Source organism: Neovison vison, chromosome 3 (assembly GCF_020171115.1).
Source record: "Neovison vison isolate M4711 chromosome 3, ASM_NN_V1, whole genome shotgun sequence".
In the NCBI taxonomy this organism is placed as follows: Eukaryota; Metazoa; Chordata; class Mammalia; order Carnivora; family Mustelidae; genus Neogale; species Neogale vison.
Genome location: NC_058093.1, coordinates 22,506,587 through 22,530,849, shown reverse-complemented (window position 1 = coordinate 22,530,849; position 24,263 = coordinate 22,506,587). Strand labels below are relative to the sequence as shown.

At 34.6% G+C, this 24,263-nt stretch overlaps 1 protein-coding gene across 5 annotated transcripts in view; it reads left to right on the top strand.

The window, feature by feature from the left end:
* The window catches only part of ERBB4 (erb-b2 receptor tyrosine kinase 4), a 1,164,558-nt gene that overhangs the window by 842,479 nt on the left and 297,816 nt on the right, over window positions 1–24,263 (top strand). For all 5 annotated transcript variants that reach the window (XM_044241525.1, XM_044241523.1, XM_044241526.1 and 2 more), the window contains exons 6-9: window positions 14,742–14,860; window positions 17,577–17,718; window positions 20,827–20,940; window positions 22,500–22,626. In XM_044241525.1, the coding sequence (XP_044097460.1) occupies window positions 14,742–14,860; window positions 17,577–17,718; window positions 20,827–20,940; window positions 22,500–22,626 (502 nt within the window). The remainder of the gene's footprint in view (window positions 1–14,741; window positions 14,861–17,576; window positions 17,719–20,826; window positions 20,941–22,499; window positions 22,627–24,263) is intronic.

The window sequence follows — 24,263 nt, the reverse complement described above, 5'->3', positions numbered from 1 at the left end:
CCATTCAAAAACCCAGTGATTGTGGTCTGAAAAGCTAGAGGCTTAGCTTCACCTCAAGCTGACCTGCCCTGGATTGGAAAGCCAGTTAGAATTGGGAGTTCATGCAAAGACAGTGGAGCTGTGAGCCCAGAAGGACTGTAGCCATGGCCTTTAGAAACAGTGAGAAAGACAGTGAATTCAGTGTTCACGGGGTACCATCCTGTGCTTCTTGTTGTTCCTGAAGCTATTGGCAGTCTCTTTCCATCTGCTGCTGCTGCCACCAAATCTGTTAAAAAAAAAAATTAAACTAAAGTAAATTTAAAGATCAAACTGGCTTTATTCACTAATTTATTCACTAATTCATGCATCCCATCCAGCAACAAAAAGGAGCTGTGCAGAGCTGTAGAAAAGGGAAGGTTTTTAAAGGCAAAATGGGGTGGAAAGAAGGACACTTCTGGCAAAGAATGCATTGTTTCAGGCAAGGCTGCTTTCCTACAGAAAATGGAAGAGGTCTATTGGGCAGATGATGGCACTAATGCTGTCTCAGTAATTCCATGTTGACTGGTTACAGTTTATCCTCCTAGAGGATCGAAACTGCAATTAGGTTAGGTTTTAAGTGCTGGTTTGCTGACATGGGGCTTAGCAACTGGACTCCATTTTGAGCTTGCTGTCTCTTTTTTAATCAATAGTATGCTATGATTTCAAAATAGAATTGGCTCAATGGAATCTAATAGAAAGTCCAGATGGAGACTAAAATCTATATAGTAATTTAGTTTTTATAAAGTTGGCATTATTTTTTTTTTTAGAAAAAAGTGACAAACCATAGATTATTCAATAAGTAGTGTTGGAACAAATGGTTCATGGTATGTAATAAAATAAAGTTAGATCCCTACCATAAAACGAAAGACATAAGATGAATTGTACATTAAATTTTAGGGACATCTGGCTGGCTCAGTCGGTAGAGCATGCCACTTGATCTCAGGTTGCGAATTTGAGCCCATGTTAGGCGTGGAGCCTACTTAAAAAAAAAAAAAAGTTTAGAGGCATGAGATAGAATAAGGTTTATAGATGGACTATAGACTAAATGTATAAAAAACATGAAATTGTTGAGAGTACTAAAAATTTTAGAAAAAAATTATGGGATTTTGAAGTTCTATTTAAACCTAACAGATCTGAAAAGAAGAAAAAGATCATTTTAACTACATAATAGTTTTTTTATTATTAAAACAAAATATTTTTAATAAAATTGAAAAGAATTAAAAATTCATATGGAAATTTGTAAGAATGTTTCACCTTATTTATAACCAATAATATAAAAGCTACGTATTTTTACTTCTAGAGTTTCAAAATTAAAGACGAATGATTATTTCTAGTGAGTATGAAAGTATGGGGACAGAAAAAATCTTGATTAATGTCTCAAATTACTTTTGGCTATGTCTTTTGTGCTCTCTTAACTCCATTATTCTACCAAAAAACTGTAACAGGGAGGTCAAGAATATAGAGACACCCTGGGCACCGGGGTGGGTCGGTTGATTAAGTGTCTGCCTCTGGCTCCAGTCATGAACCCAGCATCCTGGTATCAGCGGGGAGTCTGCTTCTCCCTCTCCCTCTGCCTCTCTCTCTCAAATAAATAAATAAAATCTTAAAGAACAAACAAACAAAAAAGATAATATAGACAGCCAAAAATTGACATGGGTTATTGCTGTGGTAAGAGAATAAATAATTTTCTTAAAAACCTCTATCCGGGGACGCCTGGGTGGCTCAGTTGGTTAAGCGGCTGCCTTCGGCTCAGGTCATGATCCCAGCGTCCTGGGATCGAGTCCCGCATCGGGCTCCTTGCTCGGCGGGGAGCCTGCTTCTCCCTCCGCCTCTGCCTGCCATTCTGTCTGCCTGTGCTCGCTCTCCCTCTCTCTCTCTGACAAATAAATAAAATCTTTAAAAAAAAAAAAAAAAAAAACCTCTATCCGTACTTATATCTTTCTAAAAATGTGTATTGTTTATGTATTTCCAGAATTTTTAAAAGGATAGAATAATAAAACAATTATACCCTCTTTATTATAAAACTTAAAAAAAAATTGGGGTGGTGCCCAGTTTTGCCCACATCATAGAGATTATAATTTATTTTAACAATATATTAATAAAAAGCATAAAAAGCTTTATTTTAAAAAGCTTTATTTAATATCTATAATGTATTATTTTCTCTAAATCTGTTGCTCAAAGAGAATCCTAAATGTTGTTTTAATACTGACTTAGTTTAACATACTGTCATATATGAGAAATTCAGACTTAACTACCCCCAAACTTTCAGTTTTGATGGTGGAAATAACATAAACCCTTATAGGCTTTGGAATGCTAACACTTCAAAAAAGGAAATTTCATCTCCAGTAGCTCTAAGTTCCTAAATTTATTAGAAGACAAGTTAGTCTCACATAACATAAAAGGAGCACTAGGGGGACGCCTGGGTGGCTCAGTTGGTTGGACGACTGCCTTCGGCTCAGGTCATGATCCCAGAGTCACGGGATCGAGTGCCGCATCGGGCTCCCAGCTTCACGGGGAGTCTGCTTCTCTCTCTGACCTTCTCCTTGCTCATGTTCTCTCTCACTGTCTCTCTCTCAAATAAATAAATAAAATCTTTAAAAAAAAAAAAAAAGGAGCACTAGGACTAGTTTCTCTAATTTCCTACCTTGACCTTTGTCTATGAAGTCGAGCAGTGTTTTCAAACTACTAGTTACAATCATTAGTGGATTGTAATGTCCTTCGGTGGCCCCTACCCAACATTAAATTTCTATTGAAATAAGTTAGATTAAAATGAATAGGCCAGATTAGAATAGAACTTTTAAAAAGACAGTATCAAAGTGCTTTACACATAATTAGGACTAATATAATTTCTTAAAACTTTTCATCATATATGTGGGTACTGAGCCATGATGTAAAAATGATTGTTGTTGTTGTTGGGTTTTTTTTTGTACTCTAAATTGTGATTTAAAAACAAAATGAAATAAAACAACAACAAAGTTATTTTTTAAGAAACAGTGCAAAAAAGCACAATTTAATTTTTAGGTAGACATGATTATCTTTTTAACAAAATCTCAAATATGTTCTATAGGATGAAAAGTAATATTTTTAAAACAGTCTTCCTTATGTGCTTAAAGTATTTTTGGTGCAACTTTTTTAGGTAGTTCTACTCCAAAATTATTATTATTATTATTATTTATTAGTGAGATATGGACTTGAATATTGGCCCTATCTGGGTCTCATTTTGCTGCTCTGTAAAATCAGTAGGTTGAACTCATGTAAGGTTTCTTAAAATGCTAAATATAAAATACTCTTATTTCTATGGATTTTGCTATAAGCTTTTTTTTTTTTCCAGTGTTCCAAGATTCATTGTTTATGCACCACACCCTGTGCTCCATGCAATACGTACCCTCCTTAATACCCACCACCAGGCTCACCCCACCTCCCACCCTATTCCCCTCCCAAACCCTTTGTTTGTTTCTCAGAGTCCACAGTTTCTCATCCTTCATCTCCCCCACCAATTTACCCTACTTCACTTTTCCTTTTTCTTCTCCTAATGCCCTCCATGGCTTTTGCTATAAGCTTTAAGAGTATTTGCATAATATCTTAGTTTTTGTTACTCACCACTCATAATTGTGTTGCTAATTAAAATGACTCCAAAACAAATTATTTTTCAAGAGTGTAAAGCAGATATGTGTAGATCACTTTAGTTATTCAATGTTGTATTTGAAATGGTTTCTGAAACTATTTTCCTTCCACCCCTACCTCCTTCTGTTTTTAAATTTAGATACCTATTGTTTGAAGTTCTTAATGTAAACATATTAATGAAGATATATGAGAGCCTAGAAACTAATTTAAAACCACATTTTATAATAATTTATTCTGTGACCTAAGATAAGCTAGTTAATTTTTGTTAAATGTTAACTTCTTCATCTGTAACACAAGGATAATTAATTTGTTCTTCCCACTTACAATACAATGGGGTAAGTGCTAAAACCTGAAGCAAGATCACCAAGAAGGAAGGAGAAGGGAAATATATGGCAAGGGGTTATAGGTAAAGGATTTGGTGAAATGTTAATAAAGGAGATTTTTACTGAGATGATCCTTGAAGAATGTATAGACATCAGATGTGCAGAGAAAGGGTCTAGAACATCTCATACAAAGAACCAGGATGAGAAGGAGGCAATTTAAGAGATAGACAATAGAATGTATAATAAGCTTGGTAACCAACTGATTTGGCTATGCGGGTAAAGACGGAAGAAATTTGGGATGAATTCCAAATTTTGAGTAGGAGCAATTCAATCAGTGTTAGAAATAGTCACTGAGACTGAGCATATAGAATAGAGCTGTGAATGCATTAAGAGTAAAAATAAAGGAGCTTAGCTATGTCCTTCGTAAGTCTTAAACATCCATGATTCATCCAAGTAGAGCTGTCGAATAAACAATTGGTTACTAATTAGAAACTCAGGTGAGATATTTAAAGATGTTGTGAAAAGGTATTTAAGAGGTATTGGAAACTATGTGTTATAGATGACTCTTGCAAGATGCTTGGCTTTCTGAGGGTAATGAAGACCACGAGGTAAAGGGAGGATTACTTTTTTAACCTTTAAAATATGAGAATCCTGAGTATTAGCTTTGAAGAAATGGCCAGGAAAGAAAGATATTAATTATAAAAGAATAGACATAATTCCCAATGCAAGAATTTGACCTTGAACATTATGGGACTGGGCAACCTGGGGTTCAGGAATAATCTAAAACAGGAAAAAGAAGATCCCTTTATTGGAGACAAAACAAAATGAATGAGTGTGGATTTGGATGAAAAACAAAAAAAAATTGACTTTAGAAAGGAGAACATTAAATTAGCTGAGGATAGCTAGTTTTCTAGTACTACTAAATGCAATTTTTCTTCTAGGAATTCAGTATCATTTGGCATTTTAATTTTGAAATTGATTTCAATAATTTGAAAATTATTATTGAAATTTTGAAATTGATAATTTTGAAATTGATTACATCAGAGCTCTGCTCCGATGTAAACAAACTAGAAACTGCCTGGAAAACTCTGAAGACATATCCCTTAGAGATGAATGGACATTCTTTTGGATTTGTCCATTGGAAAGTTTATTTCCACTTCAGTTTTCTCATCAATGAAATGAGAAATTTAGACAGGACAGCATTCATTATGTCATCAAATATGTATTCATTGTTTATCTGATATGTGGCTCTGTCTTTTCTATTTTAATATTTGTGATTATTTTTATCACAAAATGGGCAATTTCCCACCAATACCCCTGCTCCCCCCTACCCCCATTGCTGTTTAAGAAGGAAGCTCATCCAGGTGTTTTTTGTTTTTTGTTTTTTTTTTGAATAGGAGAGTTATCTTTGTTCCCATTCAATGATATTTTGGATAAGGATGTACTTATCCTGATAGGCAAAAAGGGTAGCTTTTGTTTTGTTTTTGTTAAGTCTGACAAGTAGAGACATGTGGTCTACTGTGATTGTGACAGCAGATCATTTATTTGTGTGGTGCAAGGTGGAGACTCCAACTCTAATGTACAAATTATTCTTTAGAACACTCTGTGGTTTTCTTGTGCAGGTTCATATGCTTCCTTTACTATTTTGAAATGTATATATACAGTCTTATGAGCTGTATGCAAAGAACTCAGGCTGGTTTTAAAGAATATTTTTACAATTAAGATAATAGGGTACTATTTGTTTTTCAAATTCAGACTCATAAACTTTGCTGATGTTAATAACCTATTAAAAAGGGAGAACTTCCCTAGTGGCCAAGAGTATATTTTAAAATCAGTTTTAAGGTCCCTCAATGAATCACTGAGCGTTTCTTTAAAAAAAAAATAGGTTGAGTAAACTTCATTAAATCAATGACTAAAGCAGCTAGTGATGAAGAATGGATTAGACAAGATTCTTTTCTTATTTAACACAACTAACAACATTATCATGTCATAGCCCCTGGGCCACCAGGGATTTATCTGGGACAAGGGTCAAACCTGATTAGTAGCTGCCAAAATCTGGGCATACTTTATTAACCGACTCTGAATGTCAGTTTCAGTAATGGCTTTGTGGATATTTGCTATGTTTTTTTCAGGTGAACGATAACAGTTAGTGTGCTTAAGATTAAACCATTATGTTGTCTGAGGGAGGATATACCCCATGGTATGGCCTCGCTAGTTCTGACAAATTAGCCATTAGGAATAAAAGATAATCAATTACATTTTCTTCCGTGATGTGAACTTGAGTATGCTTGCAGTAGTTTGGAAGGCCTAGACACTTTTTTTTTTTTTTTTAAATAATTCTGTTTTACTAGGTTCCATTATTAAAAATAAATAAATAAATAAATGAATAAATAAATATCTTCTCTGAGAGACTTTTTCAACATTAAGCCTTATGTTGTTGGTTAAAATAATTGATAAGACCTTAAATAATAAAAATAATTGTTAAAACCTCCAATTTCTGCCCTGTCCAAATCAGGATATAGCCTTATGTATCTTGAGGGCTCAGTCTATGTGGCAACCATTGTTGGCTCTATCATTCTGTGACCTAGCTAGTGTGAGATAGGAAGCAGCAGTGTAAGACCCATTTCCACCTCTCCCTTCCCATCTAAATAAATGCTTTTGCTTTCCTAGAGTAACCTCTCATTAGGAAGAAGAAAGTGTCTAAGAACAGAGTTTTTGAATTGTTGGGTTTTCAAGGCTGCTTATAAAAAACTTAGGGCTCCGAATAAAAAGAAAAAAAAAAACAAATTCTGGCCTCCAGACATACTAAATCACATTATTGGAGAGCAGGCATTTTTGTTTTAAATTTTCCTGTGATTCTTAGAGTCTACCTGGCACTGGACACAGAGACATGTCCAGTTGTTCTCCTTTGGGAAAATGAATAATGGTGTTCAGTTTGGTGTTAGTTTCATTTTATTTGATTTTCTGCAGATTTCAGCACTCTCTAGAAGTAATGTGTATTCTTGGGTAGTCCAAATAATAGGCTTTATTTGTTTAATTTGAAGTATATCCTGATGAGAGTAGCCTTCTAAAAACATGTTGCAGAACACAAAGTGTTCATTTTTTTAGTCACAATTTCACCATTCATAGAAATAAGTATTGGATCACAGAACTAAAGGAGACCTCTAGGGAGCATTTCATCAAGACCCCTGTCCCTAATTAAGTGGATGTCTAAAGCATCCAGAAGAGATTTCCCTTAAATACTGACAAACAGAGGCTCATGAAGCCCATTCAGTTGCTCATTATAGTGTTTTTATCGCCCTAATAGTCAATAAATTATTCTTCCCATCCAACTGAAATCACCTCTGCCTTAACCCAAGCATTTTTCTTCTTGTCCAAACCTCCAAGTATATAGCTGAAAACAGCCTAACATTAAAACTATTCCATTGAAGTGCTGTTTCATGGACATGATGCGTTTCATCAACACAGTTTCTCGAAATCTGGTCAATACACAGAAATACAATAGGCAGCATAAAGGTATGCAGGTCACTGAATACTATTTGAAATAGAATAAAATAAAAATAAAATTAATGTGCTTTAGAATGTGTTTAGCAATAGAATTGGGGGCTGTCCAGGAAACTCCTTACATAGACAGCTGCTAGGTGAAAGAAAAGAGTAGTACTCTGACCATCTCTTAACTTCTCTCTGAAATTTTTGCCTTCACAATCAGCCAAGTAGTATTTCTGTTTCCACTTTAGGCTTTCTTCCCTCCCAAATCTTCCTACTTGCTGTCATGTGAATTTTTTGTTTGTTTGCTCTTTCAACTATTGATAAAATGCTTAACAACACAAATAGGAAATTAAAGCAATAGGTCAGTCAGTGTGGTAAAATTTCAGATGAAGAACTATCAGTCAATTGGCCAAAGGCTATAAATAATCTATAGAGTTTTCCCTATTTTCGCTGGATTAGAGTAATGATTCTCAACTCTAGCATTTTGGAATCTCCTGGGGAGTTTATTAAAAGTGGTGAATCCTAGAACATTGCAGGTAATTTTGACTTAATAGGACTTAGATGATTCCCAATCATTTTTAAAACTTGTATTTAAATTCAATTAATTAACATATAGTATATTATTAATTTCAGAGGTGAGTTCAGTGATTCTTTCGTCTGATATAACACCCAGTGCTCATTATACCTCATGCCCTCCTTAATGCCCATCACTCAGGTAACCTATCCTCCCACTCCCCACCCTTCCAGCAACCCTCAGTTTGTTTCCCATAGTTAAGAGTCTCTTATGGTTTGTCTCCCTCCCTGATTTAGTCTTATTTTATTTTTCCCTCCTTTCCTCTATGATCCTCTGTTTTGTTTCTTAAATTCCACAAATGAGTGAAATTATATCATTGTTTTTATCTGGTTTATTTCACTTAGCATAATACTCTCCATCCACATTGTTGCAAATGGTAAGATTTCTTTTTTTTTTTTTTAAAGTACTCTGTATCCTGCTACTCAAAATGGGTCTATGGACCAGGAGAGAGCGACATTACCTGGGAACTGATTTAAATGGACAATCTTGGGCCCCACTGAAATTGACCAAGTCAAAATCTTCATGTACACAAGAATTTCCTTATTAGAGTTTGAAAGATCCTGTTAGAAGCTCTAATACACAGCTTGGTTCAGAACCACTGGGTAGAGGAAGTGAACAGAACCAGAAGGCCCTGAGAGTGAAGATATGGAGGAAATGAGGAAAGGAGCAGCAGATAAGGAAGGGAGGAGAAAAGTGACAGAGTGTAAAAACAGAAGACACTTATCAAGACTTTGCCTAATTTAACCTTATTTAATTTTTTAAAATTACTTACAAATACTTTAAGTTCTTGAGATGATAGATAGTCTCTCAATAGTTATCACCTGACTATGGAATGTGTGGTCCCTTAAGCTTTATCCATCTGATTCTTATGGATATTTTGAATGAACCTCAACTCCCAATCTCAAATTTACTGAGCCTAATATAAAAAACATCTTAACTTCCCATATTTTACCTCTTATATTAGACAATCACTGTTAGTGGTATACCATCAATGAAAAAGCTAGTTAAAATTTGACCCAAAGGGGCATCTGGGTGGTTCAGTTGGTTAAAGCCTCTGTCTTCGGTTCAGATCATGATCCCAGGGTCTTGGGATCCAGCCCCGCATGAGGCTTTCTGCTCAGCAGGAAGCCTGCTTCCCCCTCTCTCTCTGCCTGCCTCTCTGCCTCTGTGTGATCTCTCTCTGTCAAATAAACAAATAAAATCTTTAAAAAAAAATTTTTGACCCAAATATTTTAATGCACCCAATGAACAATTTAGGAAGGATACTAAATATGAGGGGAGGGGTGGAATCTAACAAAATAATATTCAGGCAAGGGTGGAAATTATATAACCAAAGCAATTATAAGTTAATGTTCCCATGGAGGCCAAGTGAGGTACTTCATTGATTTCAGGAACTGTTTTGTTTTGTTTTTCTATCATAATAAAATATGAGTTTAGTTTGATGTGTTTAAGTCATATTCAGTAGTACTATTAATCAATAAATGTCATTAAATAGATTATACAAAGGGAATGCTTTCTTTTTAAAAATAAATCTCATGTAACAATGTAAAGAAATGTTTCATAACTGTGTCACATCACCATCTAGAGATTAAACTTATTGTTTTGTTCTTTTAGCTTACTTATATTGTTACCTGTCAACCAAACACTTTTAAATATTTCATGTTTGCTGAACTTTATCAGTTGGAATTAAAGCATGTGAAAACTGTGATAGCAAAAAGTGCTATTTTTAGTCCTGATGTATTTTACTTTTTTTATTTTTAAAATGAATTATAGACTGCTTTTGAAGCCAATCTCAGAATTCTCATTAATGTCTTCAGACAAAATTTTGAAAAGTAGTGACTATAGAAAGGTGTTTCTTTGGATGTTCTTGAAATGGAATCACATAGCTAAGATCAAAGTCTCCTGAAAAAATACATGATATGTGACCACTAGATAGACAAAATTGCTATTTTGAACAATTTAAAGTTGACTTAACATATATGAATGAATAATTTAATGTACATATTTTAAAAGTTTCAGAGCATAATAATTATTATTGAACATAAGCTTGTACTGTTTGATTATATTTTAAAAACATGATCATATTTAAACAGTATGCTCACTGAGAGAATTGATCTTAATGTGAACATTTAACAAATAATTTTAAAATTGGGGTACCTGGGTGGCTCAATGGGCTAAGTGTCTGCCTTTGGCTCAGGTCATGATCTCAGAGTCCTGGGTTCAAGTCCAGCATCCAGCTGCCCACTCAGTGGGAAGTCTGCTTCTCCCTCTGCCCCTGCTCATACTCTCTCTCTCTCTCAAATAAATAAATAAATAAAATATTTATTTAAAAAGTTTTTTTAATTAATTAATTAATGGCTGATTATCTTTATAAATCTTATCTACATATTTGGTAGCAAAGATCAAGATATATAAATGAAGAGAAACTGAAGCATTTTGTATAGTAACTTGACCCACCATAGAGTTAAAAATAGAAATGAACACTCAGACATATGTGCCTAAGATTAAAACATGGTGTGACTTACAAGCTATTAATGCTGACTTACTTCATGCTATTTCTGGCTGAACAATGCCTGTCAACTTAAAGCCAGTTAATAGACTGTTCTGTGGTAGCACTTATTTCAAATCTAGTAATTTGTTTACTTATCATATGTCTGCTATTTCAATTAGCGACTTGGGCACATCAAAAAAGCCTTGTTAAATCTGGAAGAGAGGAATTATATATGAATTTTTTTTTTACAAAAATGTCTATCAAAATTGTTTCCTTTATATAGTATGAATTACTAATTAGAATATATAAATAAATATATTACTTGGATAAAAGATAGGAACATCAATGTTAAGCCCAATGTAGGACTATGAAGAGTTAATAAGTATATATAATTTGTTTGGCTATATTTCATATATGTAATGATTATGTATAATGTATATAAAATATAAATAAAAATTCCATCATGACAGGTATAGTTCTAGACTCTGGAATATACCAGTGAACACACTGTATAATGAGTGAGTTGTAAAATATTTCAGATGGTGATCGATGCTATAACACAGATGCAGGAAGAAAGGAAAGATGAAAGGAAAGAAGGAAAGAAAGAAGCAGAGGGAAGGAAAGAGAGAGAAATATAAAGAAAAAGAAAAAAAGAGGAGGATTCATCAAGAATCAGTAGTTTGGAAAGGGTTCAATATTAAATAGGGGTTGACTTCCCCAGGAAAATGAGATTTCAGTGAAAACTCAAAAAAAAAAAAAAAAAAGAAAGAAAAAAAAAGGATGGACCATATTGATTTACTTATGTAGAAATTTCTTAAAAAAAAAAAAAAAAATTAGGGACATGTGCACCCAAATGTTTATAGCAGCAATGTCCACAATAGCCAAACTATGGAAAGCACCTAGATGCCCATCAACAGAGGAATGGATAAAGAAGATGTGGTCAATACACACACACACATAAGAATACTATGCAGCCATCAAAAGAAATGAAATTTTGCCATTTGCAACGGTGTGGATGGAACTAGAAGGTATTTTGCTGTGCGAAATAAGTCAATCAGAGAAAGACAATTATCATATAATCTCTCTGATATGAGGAATTTGAGTGGCGGGGCAGGGGTTTTGGGGGTAGGGAAGGAAGAAAATGAAACAAGATGGGATTGGAGTCTGCTTCAGATTCTCTCTCACTTTCCCTCCTCTGTGTCTCTCTCTCTCAAATAAATAAGTAAAATCTTTAAAAAAAATGCACCGACAAATTGAGACTTAAAATTTGTCTTTTTTAAAATCTTCTAAAAGATTGTAAGAAATATCATATAACTTTATTTTTGCAAAATAAAATCAAGACAAAGAGTGAGTCCAAGTGTTGTTTCTGTTTAAACTGTATTTGATGTTTGTACTGATTGCACTACATAAGTAGGAATATAATCATGTTCAACAGAAGAATATAGTTCATATTTAAACATCATTCACTATTTTATGAATATCATAATCATGTTTAATTAAAAAGGATTCGAGTGAAAATATGGAATCATGAAGAATTTAAGGAACATTTAAGTCTAGTAATAGACAATAACAATAATTCTGTTATTTGGATTTTGGTATGCTCTATTTCTTGGCATTTTAATATTTGTCTATTTACATTTTTAGTGTCCTACCTCTTTAACTCTCTGCATTTTTTAATATTCATTTTTATTTATTTTTTTTTTAAGAGAGAGAGCGAGCATAGTGGGGAAGGGCAGAGGTGGAGGGAAAGTCTTAAGCAGACACCACACTGAGATCTCATGACTCTGAGATCACAACTTAAGCTGAAGCCAAGAATTGGACATTTAACCAACTGTGCCACTTAAACATCCCTGCATATTTTTTTCTTTGATATGTGCATTAAGACGTCAACAAATAACTTTCTTTGAATTGGCAATATACAATTTATTTAGTTGGAGAGGATACTTACTTCTGTGTATTTTAAATGCCAAACATTATACCAGCCACCAGGATAAAAACATGAAAAAGGCAATGGACTTCAAAAAAGCTACGCTAATAGTTTAATAGGAAGAGTATATATAAAAAAATACAAAGTATTATGATAAGTAAAATAATATGTAACAGTTGCCGACCACTATTAACAGAGGCCATGTTAAGCACTTTATACAGATATCTCTTTTATCTTCAACCTCATTAGATAGGTACTAATACTAAATCCATCTTAAAACTAGTAAAATGAAATACAGAGATATTCAATAACTTGCCCATATCACAAGAATAGAGTTTGGGTTTGAGACTAGACCTTTAGATCACATAGAATCTGCATTAACTTCCTCCCTGTGTAGGTGAAACAGTGATAAACTGACTCATCCTGGACCCATATCTGGAGTTTTCGGAGAGAAAGTGACATCTGAACTGGATCTTACAGATGCATGTTTGTGAGGCAAAAAAGATAGGGAGGGTTTTTAGCATGGAGGAAAGTGTTATAAAATGACAATGAGAATCAAAATTGGAAATGATCCATGAAATCAGGAATCGCGAGTGGTGATTGTGTGTGGCTGGATGGGAGAAGCACAATGAGAAATGACAGTAAAGATCGAGATGGTTTAGTTGATGAAGGATTTATCCCTTGCTCAGGGTTTACTCCTTTAGTACAGGGATGACAAGTTCTGCTAACAGCACTGATTTATAGGCGGTGGCTTGTATTTTCAAGTCATCGCTTTTAGAGCAGCTGGAGGATTAATTGGGATCTGAGAAAACTTTTAGAAGGCTATGCAGTCATTTAAAGATTACTTTTCAAACAAAGTTGAAGTAGAGAGAAGAGACCATAATGAGGAACATTACTTAGCAATTTTATTCAATAATTTTATTAGATATGAGAAGAAAAGGTTAGGGGAAAGGAGAAATAGAAAACACGTCCCCAATTTTTAGCTAAGCTACTGAATGTATGGTGCTAGCAATAATCAAGGGAAGGAATGAAAGAGGAGAGATAAGCCTTACTGGTAGATGGGAAAGGGAGTAATGTTCTATATTATACATCTTGGGATATCTAAGTGGGGTCTTTTGTAGGCAGCTGGTAACATATGCTGCTGCTCAATAGAAAATTCAGTTTTGGATCTGATGTCATCTACCTATAGGTAGTATGCAAATAAGGGATGGATGATTTCATCTAGGCATGAGCCCATGACCTAAAGAAAATTGACAAGCCCAACTCTGGGGAATGCTATTGTTTGAAAGACAGATCTTGCTATAGTATCAGTGAAGGAAGCTTGAAGAACTCGTCAAAAAGATGGAAGGAAACCAGAGTGAAGTGGAAATACAGAAGCCAAGATGCGATGTGCTATACATATTCTGTAACACTCATTCATTTCTGTAAATACTTTAAATATATTTCTTTGGAATAAGAGAAGTAAGTGTCCCTCAAAGCTCTAATTTTGATGCCCAGCCTATACCACCGGTTTTTACTAAAGCATACCCTAATATAGTGGTGTCAGTTTGGATCAAAGGACATTATAGGAAAAGACCAATGGAAATTTGTGTTGTGTTTACTATGAATGTGTCTCTCTCCCACACCTTCCTCCCTCTCTCCCTCCCTCCCTCCCTCCCTCCCTTCCTTCTTTCCTTCTTTTGAGGATATGGCTCTGTTCCTTACACTGGAAACTTGGTAGAAATTTCACTTAAATATCAAGAAAAGAAGCAGTGATGCTATTCCTGACCAGGTTACTATATATGTATCTGTTTCTCTAGTTATATTTATCTATCTACTTGATATGATTTATGTAAGATGCAATGTAAATCATGTAAAAGTTTGTTTCCATTTTTGCATTGACTCCAAAAGGCTTAGATTATTTCTGGGAAGATGTCTGTCATAAAACCTTACTGTGCACATTGGGGACTGACTTCATTGCTGACTCCATCTTTTGCAAGCTGCCAAAATGTTTCATTCAATTATTTCAAATTTGATTCTTCCCTGCTAAGTTGTACGGTTGTTTTGTAAAGCATGGTAAGTGTTTCCTGGAACAAGAAAGAAAATTAAAACAAATGTTTATATTAATTTTGAAGGTTTTTGAACAGTGCTTTTGACATGTTGCTGACTTCATTTGGTAAATGTGAGCTGAATTGAGCCAATGGTGGGTTGAGTATTGTTACCCGAAAGCTCAGCTTTTCTCAGCTACTCCAGAGCACCTTAGAAGTGTCTCTTGGTGACTGACTTTGATCAGGGTCCCATCTCTGTCTTCCACAGTGACAAGGACGGTGTGCGCAGAACAGTGTGATGGCAGGTGCTACGGGCCCTATGTCAGTGACTGCTGTCATAGAGAATGTGCCGGGGGCTGCTCGGGACCCAAGGACACAGACTGTTTTGTAAGTCTTGGCGTTTCCCTTCTACTTCTCCTCTCTCTCTCTCCTTCCTGGTTGGACTCAGGCACATTGAGTCTTTAATTAAAATAAGATCAAGTTTAACATTTTAGGATTAAGAAAGATGCTTTGCCTTCCTATAATTCTTTCCCTCACTAGGTGGCTATTGATTACCTAGGATTGTTCTGTTCTAGCAAATGAATTATATCTTTCTGATGTAATTTATAATACAGGTGAGATGCATTAGAGAATGTGAAGAGGAACGTATTAAGATATCTTTTTAAAAGCTAATAGCATCCTTCTAAAATTTACATTGATTACTTGTTGATGTTGTTGCATAGTTGAGTTTTCTGAGTGGGGGCTCTTGAATTTTATTTCTTGGATTTAAATTTTAAGATTATAGCTATAGATTCAAGATTATTCATAAATTGACAAATTTAACTATTTCCCAGTTTATTTTGTTTGCAAGTTAATATTATTCATAATTTATAAGATTAACAAATGCATGCTTAAAGCAATTTGTATGCTAATCTGTGTGATTTTTATTTTAGAAAGGGACACTTTTCTTTCCTTAAAATTAACATTTATAGCTTGTTGGGGACATGTTTTAACTACATTTTAATATCCCCAATAGAGTTATTTCTGTTCTTTTGAATACAAACAGTTCTGTGAGCTATAGTTAACACAATTTCATATACAGATGTTATTTTCATTTTAAGTTAAAAATCATAAAAAAGAAATTGTTTTTGCTGTTAAAAATGAACACAGAAGTTCATTTTCTTTTTTCACGTTTTCAAATACCCAGAAAATACACATATAGATTTAAAACTGAATATTTTTTCAAATTGAGACTCAACTCTGAAAATAAGCAAAACATAAATTAAAGCTCTCATGATATAGTCATTTCTTAATTTTCTTAACGTCACAAGAAACTTAATTTGTCGACCCTAATCCTGTAGTGAAACAAAATTATATATTGCAGAAGTGAGTAGTGAGGAAGAAGAAAAGAAACATGTTAAAATTTCAAGGAAGGTGCTTTAGCAGGTCTTGAAGTGAGACCTTTTCTCTTGGCTAACACCAGACACAGGGTAAAGCTTGATGTCCAGGATGCTGAGCAGCTCTTAACAATTCCAAAACAGTAACAACAAAAAACACCAATAACCATAACTTTCACTTAGAAGTTTTTCATTGGATTTGTTTTCATGGTTCCATTATCATAATAAACAGAGCGTCGGGTGAGTCTCAGAGTTCTCATTGCATTACTTTTATGGAATGGTTCAAGGACTCGACTTTGGCATTTGGTACAGAATGTTCAAGATGCCAGACCAAAGCCTTGGTGTAAGTTAGGTTGTTTAACATGCTGTCTGGAAGGGAAATTGGTTTGATTCCTTTAGTTTATGTCCCTTTGTTGCCAAGCAATCTGCGCACAACATTGCATAAAGTATGTTCGTAAAGCAATTATGAGGACACATGAAGTTTTATAGCCATAAATTAAAACTTAGTGAGTTTTGTAGATTGCTTTTTAATAGATTCTTCCTGGAAAATGTCATCTTAGTGAATAATGTATCATGAGTGAGTCTTGTCCTGATTATGCATCTAGTAGATTATCATCAGGGAATTGTCATGTTGGTGATAAAGTGCTTGCTAAAACAACAATTGATGAAGAAAATGTTTTGAGGAAACAGAATGAGTTAGTGCTTATTAATAAGCATACAATTTATGATGAAATATAAAATATAGCTTGAGTGCATATTAGCTTACTTCCCAAAACCTCAATTATTCCTATGATGGTTTAAGTTGTTTAATTAAGAGAATTAGTTCATCCACTCTTTTGAAAGCCATGTTTTATGTATTTATACATATATTCTATTTTTATACCAAATACTTCTCAGATGATAAAATTGTTTTTTAATTCTTCTCAAAGGCATTAGAATGCATTAATAAATTGAGGTCTCACTAGAAAGGCATAAGGCAGCAGAAACAAACTGTTTTGTTTGAACTTGATGGTGTTCACGAAATGGCCTGGCATTATAAAAAAAGACCATATAGGAAATGGCAGCACATTGTTTAATTGTGAGATAAGTATAGGTTGCTTCTCTTCATTTTGGCATACTCCATATTTATATTTGACTAGTCACCTGCCAGAGCTTTTTCTTCAAGTCCAGTTTAAATGGCTGTTACAATGTTTTCTCACTATACAACGGTGATGAATGTGCTTACTACGTCAATTACGGCACTGAGCATTTCCAAACACCTGATTTAAGGAAACACTAGACTGTAGACTTGGGGAGTTAGTTAGTGTCAGACTCTAAGACTGAACATAAACCCTTTGAATAGTGTGAGTTGGAATTATTTTTCACTATTAGCTAATTTTAATATGAAACCATTATTAGTTTGGAGATTACTGGGTGGAAACTAGGTAACTTGAATATCAATATCTTTGTATAGATTGTATATTCACTGACATTGGAAAAACTGTTTTGTAAAATTTTTGAAGTCCAGAACAAATTTGAACTTAAAAATAAGCACTTACTGACTATAAACCTGTCCAATTTTATACTTTTTGTGAAATATAAAAATAGAACATACACATATGTTTTATATAAATATTAACTTACTAAGTAAAGAACACATCCTTCTCACAAAGTTGTTAGAACAGTATTTTTTTAACAAGTATTATGAAGTTTATTTCTAAAGAAAACTAATATTTTCTGTGTTTCAGGCCTGCATGAATTTCAATGACAGTGGAGCATGTGTTACTCAGTGTCCCCAAACATTTGTCTACAATCCTACCACTTTTCAACTGGAGCATAACTTCAATGCAAAGTATACATATGGAGCATTTTGTGTCAAGAAATGTCCCCGTAAGTAACAAGATAAGAATAACCAAACTAATTAGATCATGATTTTAAAACACACACACAAAAATCGTGTACCTGTATTATAATTTAAAATTTGCGACAATATTGTGAACCACTTGGATAGAGGTACTATTGCTACCATTTCACTAATAAGGAAATTAAAATTCAAAAAATTAAAGTGATTAGTCTAAAGGCTCAGCAAAGGAGTGGAATGTTTGAGTTTAGAGTATAGTGTCATTGCCTTCTAAACTTACTGTTTTTATTATTCCTCAGTGTTTTTGCACATGATGCTGTTTCTCAAAAAAAAAAATGAGAGCCAGCTTTGTAATGAATGAGGTCAGCTTCTAATCACAATGAATTTTTACCTAATATCCTTTCTGATTACTTATTTATAATAGAATGTATAGAATTATAGTTTTAATATCAAATCTCATCATAAACAATAACAATAGAAGTGAAGGGCTATTTAGAGGTCTTTACAAAATTGACAGCTCATCCTGGGGTTTCAAAGTAACCAGTTTAACTTTCATCAGGAATTTAGTAAATGTATGTCTTCATATTTGCTCCAGTCAGTTTCTTTGCTTGGAATGAATGATGGGACATTATTTCTTTATTGTTTTATCTACCGGGAAAACTAAAAAACAAAACAAAACAAAACTCTTAAAAAAAAACTTTAAAAAAATCACTACATTTGTCCATATATTCATTTAAAAGAAGAAGGTTTTACAAGCTATAGCATGTCACTCTTATGGTTTTTTTTTTTCATTTTGTGCCTGTGGTTAAATAAGAAGTATAAAGGATATAAAGGACATGGGATTAGAGTGGCTGTGGGTTCTGCCTTGGCCCATGTATTACTCGTGTGATTTTAAATGAACTATTTCAATTTTCTTTGTATTCTCCTCTTTAAGATGTGACTGGTAATAATCATAGCTCTTGTCACTACGAAAGTTATTACAATGATCAAAGAAATGGGGAATAAGAATCAGAGAGACAGCATATAAAAACAAGTCTTTGAAAACAATAATTCTAGTCATTATTATTAAATATTTTTATATTGGTTAAAAGAATAATTATGCATACAAGCTTTCAACATCTAGCTTGTGGCAAGTGGCTAACACTGAGAATAATTTTGTGAAATTACACTTCCAGTTTCCTTAGATATGGTAACTCCTAAATTTCTTTTCTTAGAATAATTTAGTTCAGCAAATTACAGACTGGGTGCCTGGGTGACTCAGTTGGTTAAGCGACTGCCTTCAGCTCAGGTCATGATCCTGGGGTCCTAGGATAGAGCCCCACCTCTGGCAGGGAGGCTGCTTCTCCCTTTGACCTCCCCCACCATGCTCTCTCTCTCTCTCTCTCTCATTCTCTCTCTCAAATAAATAAATAAAATCTTTAAAAAAAAAAAAACAAACAAAAAAAGTTACAGACTAAACACTTCAATATTTAGCAATGTAAATCTCAAATATTTGAGGGGCCCCGCATAAGGCATGGTTTGCTAAACTGTAACTATCTCGGAAAAACAAAGACATTTAGCTTCTAAATACTGCTCTACAGTCCTTAATCTTGAATTCTAAAATTCAAAAAACTCCACACAAATATTTTTTTTGAAACTGATTTTGCAGCAAAACCTGAACCTAACTGATATGAGGGTATTTATAATTTGTATTTACTCCACTTGGCATATATTGCTGCGAAGACATAGAAGTGTTTAAATGTGAGGTATTCCTGTGACCACCTTGAAGAAAGGATGGTTCCATAATACACAGTACATTCACTTGTTGCAGGTTGAGTTCCCCTCAGATGGAGATTAGGCTGTTAAGGAGGAAGAACAAGAAGGGACAGGCTGTGATGCAGGCTCAACAATGTTCCTTTTTTGTGTGGCGGACGCCCCCTGGTGGATAACTGGGAATATCAAGATCACACTGTGCCCAGTCCCCTGGATCCATACCCATTGTTCTATCCCAGACTCCCTTCAATCCCAGATTTTCCAATATTTCTTCTCCCAAGGCCACTGCTCATGAATCCATATTTATTCTAAGCTCAGGACATGAGTGGGGAGGGGCTGGGGGGAGAGAGAGAGGGAGACAGAAAATCCTCAAGCCAACTCTACTCTGAACACAGGGGTCCAACTCAGGGCTGGACCTCCAGAACCCCAAGATCATAACCTGAGGCAAAACTGAGAGTCAGAAGCTTAACCAACTGAGCCACCAGGGGCCCCATCACTTGGATTTTATGACCCAAGTAGCAAAATGCTTGCATCCCAGACTGGACCTGTACCATATGCCTTTCCTGACCTAAGACCCCTTTAAGGCCAGAAGCCTTCCAAAAGACTGAATGTTAGACCAGAAAGTATGCCCAGACAGGGAAGGATACTGCCTTTAAAATACAAAGCAGCCTAGCAGGTGTCATGTTGCCTCTACTGTGGGAGGCTCTAGATGCAATAATTTGTTCTTTTTTTGGGGTGGGGGAGGAAGCATCCTGGCATATTTCAGATCTCTGGAGCCCTAAATATTTCACCAGTGTATCAGGTAATCAGACATTCCTGGTTTATGTAGTATACCTTCCCTAGTCTCCTTTCAAATTTCATTTTGTTTCCTCATATAAAACTATGGAACAGTTTCTGTGGCATTCCACTAAGAGATAGAACACATTTTAACATTTCCTCCTGGATATGAAGCGTGCTCTCTCCATCCAAGGCAATTCAACTTCAGCTTCATTTGTGCTGCATGTAACTTGAAGTATTTTTAGATTACAGACTTGCATCATGACATGAAATGAAGTGGAACTATTGAAAAACACAAACTAAATGTCATGTAGTTTCCTAAGTCTATAAAAGAAATTCACTGTGTCTTGGGGGCTCTTCAGGATGTGGAGCAGTAGTCAAGCAAGGTCTAACTGTTGTTAACACAGGCTGCCCTTGGATTGGAATGTGGATGTTCAGATTCTGTTTCAGGTGGAGATATTTGAACAGAGTTGTTTTCGGGATAGAAGCAGACATGTATACTATCAATAATACTCATCATTGTCAGTCCCTAAAGTACTTTGTTTTAAATTTGTTTGCCGACCATCAACATTATTGCTCATTTTACCTTTTTTTTTTCCCCCAATCAGATAACTTTGTGGTGGATTCCAGTTCTTGCGTGCGTGCCTGCCCTAGTTCCAAGATGGAAGTAGAAGAAAATGGGATTAAAATGTGTAAACCTTGCACGGATATTTGCCCAAAAGGTGAGTGATAGCTGAGATTATGTGGGCTAGAACAGGGACCTACTCCAAGGTTTTTCCATTTGCTCTTCAGTGGACTGGCTAAGTTCCCCTCTCTGAACACACACATACATTTCCACGACTTTGAATAGTTCCCCAAAGTACCAACTATCTTAACAGTGTGTGTTATTGATTTTGAATGATGTAAACTAAATGATCCAGGTTAACCTGGGAGTTAGCATTGATAGAAACTCAGGAAAAAAGTTACATTTTATTCTATATGCAGCAAATCTTAGAAGTTAAGCACATAACAAGGGATGGATTGTGTGATTATTTTCACATCAAGAACCCATATTAATCGCTTGCCACTCTACGCTAAATGATTTGCTATGCATATGAAGGGGTGCAAAGAGACAAATAACATGATACTTACCCTCCAGGGCTTCAAAACTATTTTGAAAGATTAGATGTATAAAATGACAAGGAAATTTACCATACGTATTAAATAAATGTTGCAGATAATTCCTGTTTTAGAAATCGAGTGCAGAAAGAAATCCCTTCTAGCTGTGGTGCTCCAATTCCTCACCCAAATGAAACTTAAATTGAGCAGGATGAACATACAGTCTAAATTTTCTAAATGATATTAAGCCTTCCAAATGATCACAGATTGCCTGAGAAATGGCAATCAAGACATTTTTTACTACATTCTCTCTTTCCTCTTTCCTTCTCCCACCCACCCCCCCCCATATTTTATTTGCTTCGCTTTGTTTGTTTGTTTGTTTTGAGTACAGCCTTCAGAAAGTACAGGTAATACTCAATTTAAGAATTTAAGAATGGGGCACCTGGGTGGCTCAGTTGGTTAAGGGTCTGTCTTCAGCTCAGGTCATGTTCTCAAGGGTCTTGAGATCAAGCCCTACGTTGGTTGGGCTCTGTGGTCAGCAGGCAGTCGGCTTTTCCTTCTTTCCTTCCCTCTACCTCTCCTTCTGACTCTCCCCTGCTCATGCTGTCTAACCTACCCACCACCCTCCTGCCCCATTCAAATAAATAAATAAAATCTTTAAAAAATAAATGTTTCAATGGCTCTTGCTTCTGGTTACAGCTCCCAACATTAGTACTTTGTTTAATATATATTCTTAATTAGACCAATAGTAAAACCACAGTTTGAAGACCATCATTAGGCTATGAAATTATTTTACTCAAGTGAGTAAAATATCATTGAAAATGATATTTTAGGGTAGATGAAAAAATAATTGATTGTATGTGCCAAAAGCAAGCATGGATTGTTGGAAGTTTGTTTTAGTTACATATGTGTTGTGCGGGTATACTTGGACTTGATATAAGATATTCTTATGTGTCATGGTCACGAGTCTACAACACAGGGACAATATTTTAAAGCAGGCCCAGCAGTTAATGTTGCATGAATAAATTTTTAGTTTACTTGTTAGAAAACTGTGTATGTCTTATGATGAACTTTCTTCATTTTATAAAGAAAAAATACTGTTATTTTATAATAAAAATGCAATGATTTATTGACCAAAAAAATAGTTGCTCAACTCCCTGATGCTGAGTCTTGTTTTCTGCAGCTTGTGATGGCATTGGCACAGGATCACTGATGTCAGCTCAGACCGTGGATTCTAGTAACATTGACAAATTCGTAAACTGCACCAAAATCAATGGGAATTTGATCTTCCTTGTCACTGGTATTCATGGGTCAGTATGAAATTTTTGTAGAAAATTATTTTACGACGTGTAGACAAAGCTTAAGAGATTCTTTAGCTTTGTCTGTTTGATTCCTTTTGATCTAGATGAGTTCTTCCCTCCATTGATGTTCTTCTCCAACCAAATCAAATTCCAGATTTTACCAGCAATGATAGTAAAAACCACAGTTTTGAGATACGTAGACTATGAGTTTAGTTAACTACTTAGATTTGACAATATAAGTTTATATGTAAGCTAAAACGTATTTGTGAGATAGTCTCCTCAAATCTACAGATTTCAAGAAGTTTGACATATATTTTTACAAATGTTTAAGGAAACAGTGTCAATGGGTGAAGTGAGGAATTTCATTCAAATTCCTAACTGATTAGCTCAGGGAAGAATAAATTAATATCCTTTTAAAAATGTATGTCATAGAAAACCAATCAGTAAATCGAAATTCTCTTGAGCTTTCAGAAATTCTCTTTGGCCTGATGTATCTTTTCCTCTTTCTCTTAGGTTAGGAAATTAGTACTAGTATGTGAGATCTAATAAATGAATTTCATTTTAGCAATAAAAATTGTAACATTTTCTGGGTTCCTTCATTACGGAACCACCTGCTGGTTTTAACTAGGAAAACAGCCAAGTTTGTATTCTTTCAATTGTAATAAAAACGTCAGTATTTTCACTTTATATTTTATCTATGTATCTATATTACTCTTAATCCCTAAATATTAGTGCTACAGGCTACAGATAAAAAATATGACTCACATATTTCAATTCAAAATCTTAACTCTAAACATATATCACATCATTTCTAGAAGCCAAACAATTTAACACATTATGAATAAATATGTCCAAACAAGAATACCAAAAGAAATAGAACAAAGTGTTTCTTTCCATGCAAATAAGTTACAGTAGGTCTTAATTGCATAAAGCATTTCTTCACTTTAAAATGTAGCTTTTAATATGGGTTCATGCCAGATACTATAATGGAATGTACACACTTTCTGCTCCAGATATGTTTTATTCAGCCCAAGCAATGCTTAAAAAATAAATATATATGTTCAAGATTTCTAACTTCTCTTTAAAAATATGTAGATTTGGTTACCCTTAACACTTTCTCCTACATGGCAACACTCTTTTGGAGCCAGGTAGTTCTAGCCATTTTTAGATAGGACAATCAAATTTACCAGAGTTGCTACTAACCTTCTGAATCGGTTTACATTGCTAACCTCACCTCCTTCACCCCAATGAGTAGGAGACCTGGGTCAACATTGAGGTGCATCTATATAATGGAATGCATGTATGACATTTACTAAAACAATATATCTACACTGTAACTATTTTCAAAACCAAAACGATTTTCAAAACCAAATACCACAATGAATTAAAGATCATATCATGTTAACAGCATCTTGTGAGAAATAGGAAGACATACCCACTTAATTCACATTGCCTGCCTCCACACGGGTATAATAAATGAATTGGCCTCAAGTCCATCAATGCAGGGAAAGATTTGAAAACGCAGTCTTATAAATTGCACTGGAGAAGTTGTTTTCGTTCTAATCAGACCCAACATCCATCTTTTATATATTAAGTATATTCATACCTCTTTTTGAATTATGAAATAAAAATCATAGATAATATAG